Here is a 13058-nt window from a genome sequence, read left to right on the forward strand (position 1 = left end):
AATGGGAGTACTTATCCAAGAGTCTGAAAGATTTGGGTTCTGTTCCTCGCCCATCATTTCCTGGCTCTTGTGTGATCTTGGATGGGTGTTTTAGCTCTTCTGTCCCAGGTGAAATGAGCAGAATCAACTTGTCATGATAACTTCACCAGGTTACTGAAATCATTAAGCTTGAAAATGTATGTTAAAGTGCTTTGTAAGCGTTAGGTGCTTAAATAAGCCTAATTGATATTATTAAATCAGCTGGTTGTTAGTTAATCGTTTTGGGAAAGATGATTCATCTGTCCTAATGATTTGCTTCTGACTGAATTAATAAGAGATGATTTCTAAAAGATCAAAATAGTTATTTTCTAAGATGTTGATCTTAAGTAGTTAAGGATATACTATGAATATTCCTAGTTTCTGTTACTTACTTATAAGTTATCTAAACTTTATCTTTTCTTAACCATTTCCAAGAGAATTAAGCTGTAATGCCTTAAGCCATTGTTTATATAATGGAACTTTCTCTTAAGTATTGGGGGAATTGAGAAAATAGTCATTTAAATTATTTCCTGTACTCTGGTTCAGAGAAACTCCAAATACAGGATTTCTAGGGGTAGCCAGTTGTTAGTTCCCTAGTGACTGTGCTTATAAAATGGTGGGCTTGACTTAACTCACCTGAGAACCAAAGTGGTCTCATCATGAGTCATATTAGAACAGTTTACACTTTCTTTTTCCTAATGCTCTCTCCTTTCCACCATAGAGAATACCTTTTGATTCTGTTGGAATTTGAATAGTAAACCTGTGTGTTACTCATATATTTTGTGATTTATTTTTTATTTTGTTTTTTTTAAACGATTTTAGTTATTTATTTTAGAGGGCTGGGGAGGAGCAGAGGGGAAGGGAGGGGGACAAGCAGACTCCTTGCTGAGTGTGGAGCCCAAGAATGAGGGGCTCAGGCTTGATCTCAGGACCCAGAGATCACTACCTGAGCTGAAACCGAGTCAGACACTCTACGACTGTGGCACCCGGGCGCCCCTGTGATTTTTTTTTTTTTTTTTCCAAACAGCAGCCAGATTTCCTGGCTTTTGCCTTTATAGAATGCATAATTTTTTTTAGAGCTTATTCTCATAAGAGGCCTCTATCCCCCAACCAACCTAGTTGATATCCTTCTGTCCTTTCAGTATGAGATGTGGTGGTAGTGCTCTAACCTTGAAGAGTGTCAGGGGCTGATAGTCCTTAACTTTATTGAAGTGATGAGACAAAGTAAGGCTGATCTACTTTCTTTCACTTTTTTTTCTAATTTATAATTCGTTGCTGCTTAGTTCTCATATAGATCCACTGAAGTGTGAGAAAATGAATTACCCTAAAATTTTGACAAATAATGGTTTGAAGTCTGTTTTCCCTAAAACATTATAAAGCCTGTATAATCCTACCATATGCTTATTTGATGCTATTTATGGCAGACAGTCTTTTAGGTTATCTTGTAGAAAAGACAGCAGAAACAAAGCTTTACTCTCAATACTGAATCTAATAGGTCTTTTTCAGTAAGATCAGGGTCAAGGCAGTAAGTCCTGTTGTGGTGTATACTTGTAAAAACCAGGGTTGGAAGCATTTCGTGCTTTGCTTCTGCAGTGTGGCAAAGCAAAGAAATGGTCTTTTCTGACTATCACTGAAGAATACTTGCTCTCTTTACTTTTAAACCTCTAACCTCTCATGACTAACATTATATCTTAATTGCATTTGAACATCAATGAGACCTCAGTTAGTACTTTGCATGGATTCTAGTTAGTCTGGAGGTTAAGGGGTAAATATGTCCTTTTGGTGTTTTCTTTCTGGCTGACACATTAGTTTATTCATTCTGCTTCAAATGAATAATTTTCTGTGCCAGCCAGGATCTTAACAAATGAAGCTGGGTAAGTATATGAGTATTTTTTGGAAAAAATATTTAGCAGCATAAAAGTAAAGCAGTAAAATTTTAGGGTATCAGTTACCATTTATCTTTTTTTTTCTGTAAATGGATAATTGAGATTAATAGTCATTAAGTCTGATTTCTAGAAAATAACTGTGTGTGGGTACTACAGCCATGGTTGGCACTAATCTCACTCTCTTCCATTCACAGAGGTGAGTTGTTGGAAATGAAACTGCTCTTGCTTTGTGGTAACAGATAACTAGCGTATGTTAACACACTGAAACAGTAACTCGTCTTTTCTTTTAAAACTGTACCTGTTCACTGGATGAGTAATTTTGTTTCACAGATGCAGCATTTAAAATCCTGAACCCTATGACTGTTCCAAGATTTTTTAGGCTGAATAGCAACAATGCCTTGATAGAGTTCTTGTTGGAGGTGAGAAGGAGTCTGTTTCCTTGGTGGTGGGAGATAAACGGCCTTCTTTACATGTCTGGTAATTTCGAGGCACGTAAAAACAGGAGGAAATTGTCATCTTCTTTTTAAGGGGACTCCTGAGATAAGAGAACATTATCTTGACTCTAAAAAAGATGTAGACCGTCATCTGAAATCGGCCTGTGAGCAGTTTATTCAGCAGCAGACCAAGCTGTTTGTAGAGCAGCTGGAGGAGTTCATGACAAAGGTATAGACCTTGGTGCCTACTTGGTAAAGTAATTTTGAATTCTTCCTTAGATTTCTTTTTGAATTACCCTCTTGTGAAAACTCTGGCAGGAGATAGTAAATAGTAAGCCCACATCTTAATGATTCCATCTAGGAAATCACCGTGTTTCCTATTATGAAAGCTTTTTGGCTTGGACTTTTAGATATGCTTGCACAGTTTTCAGTTTTTAAGAGAAAAAGTGCAAATATTGTCTCTTCGCTAAAAATCTATCCACCTGGCTAATGCCAGCAATGAAAAAATCAGATCATGGCTATTTTGATTTTCCTATTTCAACCTAATTTTTTTTAAATACTTAAGTACCATTACTAAGGACTTTACTTCATAAAAATGTTTAAAAAGTCTTGAAATTTAAAAAAAAAAAAAGTCTTGAGGGGCACCTGGGTGGCTCAGTCGGTTAAGTATCTGCCTTCAGCTTAGGTCGTGATCTCGGGGTCCTGGGATTGAGCCCCACATTGGGCTCTCTGCTCAGCAGGGAGCCTGCTTCTCCCTCTTACTCCCTCTCTGTGCTCTCTCTCTCTCTCTGTCAAATAAATAAAATCTTTAAAAAAATAATAAAAATAAAATAAAAAACAGCCTTGAAATTAGCTTTCATTTATTAAGCCTCTACTGTCTGTCCAGACTTGTATTAGAGTATATTATAAAATTTACTTACCTAACTGGGGAGACAAGTTGTATCTCTGAAATGACCAGGAGACAGCTAAGCAAATTGTCTGTTAGTAATTTTTTGCTAGGGCCATCAACGCTGATATGCCTGACACCTGTGATAATTTGTTCAAAAGATAGAAGATGGTTGTTTTTAAAACTAGTAATAAATACCAAAAAAGCAAACACAGAAATGTTAAAGCAGTCAGGCCACTTTTGTTTATCATTGGCGTATAGTACTTGTTTTCTGGGTTTTAGTCCATTCAAAGAAGTATTTGGAGTGTGTATGGTTTGTTTTTTTTTTGTCCCCTGCCACGTAGATTTAAAAGGGGGGAGTGGTAGAAAGGTTTCCTACTGGAAACCCATACAAAAATGATTTAAAAGGGGGGAGTGGTAGAAAAGTTTCCTACTGGAAACCCATACAAAAATCTACTGGGTTTTGATTTTTAAAAAATTGTGCAAGTATTGATATTTTGTAATTTACAGATAAATACATTACAGTTTTTACTGGAATTGTCCTTATGGGAAACCAGTCTGTCGATAGTAGTGTGTATTTTTGGGAGAGCATCCACATTAGCGTTAATTTCCTCAGCATCCACATTAGCACTGGTAGATGAGTACTCTGCAATAGCAGAGCTGAGAATGAGTCTTCTGACATAAGCAAGTTGATTATAATGAAATCTAGGATTAAAGGGTTTTTCTGGAAAAGCACAGTCTTTGTAGAAGTCAAGAGAATGGAAATTCACTGATATAGTTGTCTAAATTGATGGTAGTGTAAGTTTGGTGATTCTGGTATAACTCTGTAATTGTGTGTTTTGGAAGGCTGTGGACACTATGAATTTTTTTTTTAAATTAGTGATACATGTAGAAAACATATATTCCAAATCCGAATTACATAGTGGTTCTCCATGGAATGCTACACACCTCCAGCGGGGACTCCTGTATAGCTGTTCACGCATTTCTCTTCATAAACTCCTCCCTGAGGGATCGGAGAGGGAAAGGCCCTGCCTCTTGACATCGAGAAGTCAGTCCTGTCCACCCTGCGTAGTATGTGTTGTCCTTGCTCAGATCATTCACCGTTGCCTTTTCTTTTTTCAACCTTGGTCCCTAAGTGCTCTTCAGAGTCCAGTCAAAATATTTAGTAGATAGTACAACTTAGAGGACTGAGCATCCCTTTTTACGTTATCTTATTCCAAATTCAGTCCCTTCCCCCATCCTGGTGGAGTGGAGTGAATCAGAGACAAAGACACACACACATGCACACACATGCACAGGGCATACAGTGTAAGCACTAGAGTTCACACAGATTTATGTGATCGTTTAGGACATTGCTTGTTAGAATTTGTGGACCAGACATGTTTCACTTTTTATCTGCTGGATGCTACTAGTATTTTGAATAGCAGAGACGGAAGAAATGATTTTGAAACTTTAAAATGATTAGATTTAAAGGTAAATCTGCAAGTGCAGAATCTTATGCCTCTTTTATTATAGTTGGCATCTTATAAGGCAGCCTGTGATTGTACCTTGATGAATGATTGCAAGAGAAGTAGCATCCATAGGTGCAGAAAGGGAATAGTATTTTATCTACGATTTGGATGTATGCTTATAGGTCTCAGTATTTTACCATTTGGATGTAAGCCTAATCAACAAATGTTCTCAATTGAGAACCATTTGGGCTGATTTTTTTTTTTTAAAGATTTTATTTATTTATTCGACAGAGATAGAGACAGCCAGCGAGAGAGGGAACACAAGCAGGGGGAGTGGGAGAGGAAGAAGCAGGCTCATAGCAGAAGAGCCTGATGTGGGGCTTGATCCCAGAACACCGGGATCACGCCCTGAGCCGAAGGCAGACGCTTAACCGCTGTGCCACCCAGGTGCCCCTGGGCTGATTTTTAAAATATATGTGGGTTTGCATAATGAAACTGTGTGAGTGTAGAGGACATTCTTAGGCTGTTTGAAGACTTGTTTTTGAGCCTAAAGACTTGGAGTGTGATTCTGGTCTCCTTTTACTTGCTGCAAATTGGCCTTTTTGGTTACGTAACTCCTTCCTTGACTCTCCTTGTTGAGATGCTTTGTTTTCATTAATTCTCATTACATCCCTGGCACTTAGAGTAAGTGAAACATCTTTATTTTACAGATTGAGAAACTAAAATTATATAGAGTGACCCAATATACGTAAGAATCATTTCTACAAACTTAATCTTACTGGTGTAAACATCTTCCCTCAATTTTTGGTGCAATTAATGAAGTTTCTTGAGAAAAATAAATTCTAGAAGAACATGTATGCCCTATTGTCCTATTTCCTACTCCTTGAAAAATAACTTTTCTCTAAGTATTTGAGTGACCCTAGGGAGTGTAATACTGTTCTAAGTGTTGGAGGTAGAAGTTCATACAAAAATAATTTGGGTCAAATATCTTCTGTTAAACTCAAAAGCTGTTGATACTTTCTTTTCTTTTCTTTTTTTAAGATTGTATTTATTTGATAGAGAGAGAGATAACACAAGCAGGGGGAGTGGGAGAGGGAGATGCAGACTCCCTGCCTAGCAGGGAGCCCAATGTGGGGCTCAATCCCAGGACTCTGGGATCATGACCTGAGCCAAAGGCAGATGTTTAACTGCCTGAGCCACCCAGGTGTCCGAAAAACTGTTGATACTTTCTGTTGTTTAGGAATTTCATTATACTGAACGTTGCTTGAAACAAACCCTTAAGTTAGGGGGTTGGACTGGTCATGGATGTGGCAGAGCATAGAAGTTTGACTCAGGAAAGCTGAGCTCTCACCCTCCCCCCCCTTCTGCCACCTCCTGAGGAAAATGGTAGCAAGGTAGATTCTCCAAGCCTTGCTTTTCTAATCTGTACAGCAGAGATAGCTACTGCATCCCTCTTCCCAGCTTAAGGTTATTATGAGGACCAGAAGAAGATTGTATATGTAACAGTACTTGAAATGCTGCAAGAGTGTTACAGGAAAATGTGACAAGTTTGAAGTGCAGGTTTTGCCTTAGCAAAAAATCTGAACGAAAGCATTTTAAAGGAAGTACATTTCAAGTTTATAACTAAGCTAAAATTGTTTCCCCCTGGTGGGACCAGTTTATGCTGAAAAACTCAAGACTTGTATTTAGCAATATTCATTTTTTCCCAAGCAATTTACTAAAGTGTTGTGAGTTTAGGAGGGGGGGGTGGAGGGAGAAGGAGAGAGAATCTTAAGCAGGCTTAGGGCTCGATCTCACAACCCTGACATGACCTGAGAGGAAAATCAAGAGTTGGACGCTTAACCAACTGAGCCACCCAGGTGCCCTACAAGTTTATTCTTAATATTCCCTCTGAAGTGTTATTAATTTCCTCAGCAACACTTAAATTTAAATTCTTTCTTGATTGTAGTGCATGTAATAGAATTTGACCTATAAATTTAATTTTTGGTTCTCAAGGACTTAAAACCAAATGGGAAATCAGGATAGAAAATATGTAAACATGATGAAGTGTATAGCAATGTCGTCATGAGACAGTGGGTCTATGTTTGTGTCATAGGGTTTTTGAAAAAGATAGGGCTAATTAGGGAAAACTTTGGAAGAACGTGCTCTTGCAGTTTGACTTAAAGGTAAATATGTTACCTAGATAGTAAATGGAGATGGATATGTAAGTTTGTCTTGGTTTTTAATATAAAAATAATTAATACAGCCTAAACCTACATCATATATATCATTATGAAATTGTTTAAATTCTGGAACAATCAGTGGAATAATCAGCAACCATTACTAATAAAACATAACTGTTGGACAGAGAAAAATGTCCAGAATTTAGAGTTGGGTGGGGAAAAAAGACATCAGAGCACTATGTTCCTATATTTGTAAATGTAGACACATTAGTATGTTTATATATTTATGTTGAAATAGATTTTGGGTAATATATATTGAACGAACATATGTTTTTCTTTTAGCATTGTCTAATCTATAATCATGTATATGATTTGTTTTTAAAAGCTGCATCTTTCAATAAAAAGTAAAGATATGAAGAAGGATAGACAGTAGGAAAGGGGTGACTTTATACACATGGCAGCTTGAGAAAAAGCCTAGAGGAGCCCAGGATTGTGAGCTTGGATCTGACTTAACATTGTACTCGGTCTGTGCCCATCTTCTGCCTAAATATTTTCGTGGCCTTCTTTAATTGAAAGTGTTGGTTCTCAGATTTTTCTCATGAGTCTCTCTAGTGAGGCCAGGGTCACAGCCTGGACCTTTGGCACCTAACAGTCCATTAAAAAAAAAAAAATGTTTTATGCAGTTTCTGTCCTTCACCTTCCCCAACTACACCTTAGCCCCACCATGATTTGCTGTCTTGAGAACATCTTAAGAACAGACTTGTCCAAGCAATCAACATGTACTGTTTTTCATTTGCTTCTCTGTACTGATGGCTGAGGGATGAAAGGGAGATGAATAAAATGTGGGCATCCAAGTCTGCCTGTAGCGCTGGTTGGCCAAGTGTGCCTTTTGATGCTATCTGAAAATCTTGTTTGTTTTCCTAACATTCTCTCTGCCTGAGATACAATAAAGAAAAGGAATCTCTAGGTGTGTAAAGGAGATTTTGTTCTGCTGGGGTGACATTTTTCTAACAGCATACAATAATAATTTAATGTTGACATAACAGTTCACGTAAAAAGGCAACTGTTTCGTGTCCGTATTTTCCTAGGTCCTCAGTTTTGTCTACCTTCTCTAAAATGTTTCAAGCAGAATACCTCAGGACAATGGTGGTGTTTTTTGCAAGACAGCATATGCCTTGAAATCACAGAAGAAGTTTTGCTAAAATATGTTATTATTTGAAAGGATTATGAGTTATGATGCAGTTTTTTAGGATTGCACATTTGACTATCATTATGTTTTAATAGGTTCAGGTGGTGTTGTGTGTCCTTGGAGAGACATGAAGTGAAAAGAAACGTTTTTCTTTTTGTCTTGTCCAACAGGTTTCAGCATTAAAGACGATGGCCAGTCAGGGAGGACCCAAGTATACTCTTTCACAGCAGCCTTGGGCACAGCCAGGTATTCACATTTTACTATTTAGGATTTCTTTTTTTAGGATGTTGATTAATTTGCATTTATATAGTCTCTGACAGCTTGGAGTTGGTTTCCTACTTCTGCTGTGGTTTGTGTTGATGCAAGGTGCAGTTTGGAGATGACAGGTCTTAATGGGCCAACACTACTTGCATTTCAAAAAGCATTCCAAGGAAAGGAGAATTAAAAAGAAAAATACACACAGAGTAAACAAATAAAACGTGGCTTAGATGGAAACACTTTGATTCTGTATACTGCTTTTCATTGTATTAGAGCTTTGATGAAAATACTGGATTTGGTAGTCTGAAATTAGGGAGGGATTGCTACTGTTCTCAAGTATTAAATGAAGGAGTGTGTTGGGTCATTATTTTGTTTCACGTTTTATCTAAGTTACATCCTCTTTAACATTTTTAGAGTGTTCAAAAAAATTACAAAAACTGTGGTGTCATTGGGGAGTTGGCAGACAGTATCATTGTCTGATGGGCCAATGTGCTTGAGATGTTCCCAGGTTTACTCTTTCCTAAATGTAAATTTTTTTTGCTGGAGGGTTTTTTTCTTGTCTTTTTTTATCTTTAGCATTAGACCTCGGCCATTTAGAATCACAACTTTGTGGGTCACTTTTGGTTCATTTTGTGGCATTTTAAGTTGCCATTAAATAGCCAGAATAAATCATTTTGGGGGATTAATATTTCTGGCTGGTCCCTGGCCCACGTCAGGATAGAGATCTTTTGAAACCAAAAAGAGCAAAATGATAGAAGAATCGTGTTTTAATTTGGATAAGCTGTATCCAAGTTGGTAGGGCAGCGTTTTGCTGAAAGTGAGAGAGATCCAAATACAGGTTTAGCATCCATAAAAAATTGACTGTCTACAGGCACTTTAAATCTAATGTTAGGTTTTTAATATGATTGGTTTTCCATATTGAAAGAATGATATGTTTGTCAGGTATTTATTTCTTTTGGGGAAAAGAATTGAGGCCGTTCTAAAAATTTTTGGTAATTCTTAATAATGGCGCAGGTTAATTTGAAGTTGAACTAGAACTGAGAAGCTAAAAGAGTAGCTGTGCCTATTGGAGGAGGATCTGTAAATGTGCAAGAATGATCAGTTGTATTTGAATGGAAGACAGGATTTTATTTCAAAAAATTGTCCTAGGAACTTTGATGATGTCAGTATAGGTTTGCATTGATTTGCTTTATTGCAAATAAACTTTGTGACTGCTTTAGGTCCTTTGTTTACCGTTGATAGAGACAGTAACTGTTTTACTGTCTTCATTATTTTAAACCTTTGTATCATGTGAGATTGAAATCTTCATCATTTTACCAAAGGACAGAGATCATTCTTGATGCAGTAGTACGTTCCGTCAGAAGACAGAAAATCAGTTTCTTTTATTGATAACACTGGAAATTCTTTTTAAGATGTATTTTATTTGTTTATTTTTAGAGAGCACGAAAGCGTGGGGATGGGGCGGGGCAGGGGGAGAGGGAGAGAGAGAATCTTGAGCAGGCTCCACACGGAGCCCAAGCCCGACACAGGGCTTGTCTTGATCTCATGGCCCTGAGCCACCCAGGTGCCCCAACACTGGAAATTCTAATCGTGGTGGGCGGTGGTAGTAGCCACCTGTCCTGACCACTCACAGTCAGGAGCAGACTTGTCACTCCATAACTCAGCACAATTCTAGAAGGAATTCTGACCACCTTTGGATTAATTGGGACTTTGGCTCAAGGTTTCAGTCTTTTATAGGGCTTATTTAGAAATAGGAGCTGATTTTATTTTGAATGTTTATATAAATGAAACTCTTGGGTGCAATAAATCTTTCTTAAAATAGGTAGAAACCAACAAACAGGCATAGGCGTATTTAATACAGCTAAGCCCAGGGGCTTGATGCATAATTAATGTATTTTTCTTTCTTCTTTGGAAAGGTCCTCTTTCACTCAGAACAGGGGCTGTCATTTTCTCAAGTGGAATCCGAGTGGAGCTCCCGGTGTTAGGCGTATTGTGCTCCGCAGCACTCCTAGCACAGTCATCAGTAAAGCAGGCATGGATGAAAGGAAGCTGACCACAGGACAGATTGCAGTGGGGCTTGCTCTTCCGTCATTAACCCATTCCCTGTCTTGCTAAGGGAGGAGGTTTTGGCCAACAGAGCAGTGGCACTCCAGTTCAGTTAGCTGCTGTATCTTCTGTCCCGTAGCCACGCGGAGCTGTGGAGTTGCTTTTTCTTCATCTGTAGTACAGGAAGCCCACACTGCAGTGTCAGGGATGTTTGGGCCTTTGGGGTGGGAGCATCAAGAACAACCTCGGGACTTGTCTAGGGCCCTAGAAACCCATCTTAATCAGGTTCCTGGGGATCATTTCATGATAAACTCAGAGGAGGTTGAGTTGTAAATTAGGGTGCCAATTTGTTAATCTACTCTGAGAAATATACCTTTTTAAGAGCCCTCAGAGGGCTCTGTTCACTAGGCTTTACACCCATTTGGTTATCAAGGGCTCTGAAAACTGACTTAGGGATTCTTAAAGTGTGTTAGTGAGGATAGAAGCAGAGCCCATGGAATTAAGTGCCCTAAAGGAGCTTTCATCTATTTTATGGAAATAAGCAATTCTTGGATTGTTTGTTCTTTCTTCTTGAGAGCGTTGATACTTTCTTACCCTGCTCTACTACAACCCTTCTCAATTAAAAAAAAATGTTTTTAATATAAGGTATAAAATTTGAGCTGTGAGAAAGTATAAAATGAGAAGTAATTCTATTTTCCATTCCTAACCCGTCCTTTCAAAGGTAGCCACTATTAATAGTCTCTTTTCCCCAGTTGTTGTATATGTACTTGCATCTATGGATCTTAAAAATACTGTACAAATAAGATTGTACCGTATTCCTTGCCTTTTTTTTTTTTTTTTTTTAACTTATTCTGTGTCTTGGAGCCCTTTCTGTGCTGGCATATCCAGCTCTATGCATTCTCTTTAATGATGCGTGGAATGTATCACTCATAATTTCTTCAATAATTCCGTTAATAAAGTATTTTTAGTTTTTTTCCCATCCATTCTTTAATAAACGTCCCTGTATACACATATCTGGGTATTTGGTAAGTATGTCCATAAGGTAAATTTCTAGCAGTGGCAGTGTTAAGAGATAGAATATATGTTTTGCTACATATTGCCCAGTTTATACTCCAAGCAGCAGTGGATGAGAAGGCCTGTTTCTGCACACCCTTACCAAATGTGGATATACTCCAATCTGAAACTATCTCAGTTGTTTTAATATACATTTCTTTAATTATGAGTGAAGTTGAATGTCTTTGAAATTATTAATCAGTCTTTTTCTTCATAGCTTTCTAGGTAGTTTCCTCTTTTAAATGACCTCATAAAGATTACTACTGTTCCATTTGTACACCTTTTCGGACATTACATTTAGGCTACATAATTATTTCAGTTACAGTTTTCTGTAATTCTGTACTCTTTCTGATAATGCAGTATAGGACTGTAACAGATGGGGGCACCTGGGTGGCTCAGTCAGTTGAGTGTCTGATCTTGGTTTCGGCTCAGGTCATGATCTCGAGGTCCTGGGATAGAGGCCTGTGTTGGGCCCCACACTCAGGCGCAGAGTCCGCTTGTCCTTCTCCCTCTCCCTCTCCCTCTCCCCTTACTCATGCGGGTATTCTCTCTCTCTCTCTCAAATAAATAAATAAAATCTTGAAAAAAAAAAGAATGTAAGAGATGGATTTTTAGTTACCGTTAAATATGTGTGGATGTTTTCGGAATGATCTCAAAAGACGAGAACATCTCTTGCTGTGAGTCAGTTCTGTAAATGAGTAAGCTCATTCATAATGAAGTATTCTTACTAGTCTGCAAATAATTTTTTATTTTATCTTAACTATCTCTGAATTCCAAAGGTACCATAGTATAGCCCCTGTGAATGTCCTGAAGGGTGTTGGAGGAGTTCTTTTACGGCCTTACCCTTCGGGAGTAGAATTTTGTATGTAGTAGATAATGAATGTTTATAGGGCTGTGATTAAACTTGGTAAACAGGAAAAGTGAAAGAAAATTTGGGGGGAAATAGAGTCCTTTCTTCTGCCATTTTTCTCTCCCTTTATTCCCCTCTGAATGAAAATGGAGGTGTTTCTTCTCTTTTTCTTTGTAACACTAATGAGGTTAATTCTTTCCAGCAAAGGTCAGTGACCTCATAGCAAGTGCCTACAAGACAATAAAAGCGAAGCTGCCTCTGACGTTGAGAAGTATGTCATTGTATCTATCCAATAAAGACACAGAGTTCATCTTGTTTAAACCTGTTAGGGTGAGTATTGTGATATTTTATTCAAATGTTGTCCAGTCTCTTGAAGTTTTCTTGCCTTGTTTACCATTTTCCTCTTCCTGTAGACATTTCAAAGTATTGGTATACTATTCTAGTAAAGTTGATTTATAATCACTGTAATTCCTGAGAGGCTTACGAAGCCAGCACTGGCCTGATTATATCCACCCCTGCCTTTGTCTTAAGTTCTTTATGTTACGTTTGGCAACAAGGTAATTTTGACCTTAAAGTACAAATTAGTAAATAAATAAGTCATCAGACCCTAACATTGAATGTGGCCCAATACTTGAGAAAGCAGCATTTCAGAATTATGCTTCATTTTACTGGTGAGTAGTGGAAATAAATGGCTTGCAGTGGCCACCAAGGGATTAAATGTCAGAGCAAATTTAGTGCTCATAACTTCCAGCTCTGTGTTGAGCTCACATCTTTACCGAAGGCATTGGTTGAGTTTTAAAGTATGTGTTATGTGTCTGGGAACTT

The 13058-nt window shown here is 37.9% G+C and overlaps 1 protein-coding gene across 1 annotated transcript in view; it reads left to right on the forward strand.

The window, feature by feature from the left end:
- Positions 1–13058, forward strand: part of COG3 (component of oligomeric golgi complex 3) — a 73127-nt gene that overhangs the window by 54433 nt on the left and 5636 nt on the right. Inside the window, exons 18-21 of the mRNA XM_026493298.4 lie at positions 2235–2323; positions 2433–2567; positions 8197–8272; positions 12436–12563. Of these exons, the coding sequence (XP_026349083.2) occupies positions 2235–2323; positions 2433–2567; positions 8197–8272; positions 12436–12563 (428 nt within the window). The remainder of the gene's footprint in view (positions 1–2234; positions 2324–2432; positions 2568–8196; positions 8273–12435; positions 12564–13058) is intronic.

The sequence above is a fragment of the Ursus arctos genome, unplaced genomic scaffold, assembly GCF_023065955.2.
Source record: "Ursus arctos isolate Adak ecotype North America unplaced genomic scaffold, UrsArc2.0 scaffold_10, whole genome shotgun sequence".
Taxonomy (NCBI): Eukaryota; Metazoa; Chordata; class Mammalia; order Carnivora; family Ursidae; genus Ursus; species Ursus arctos.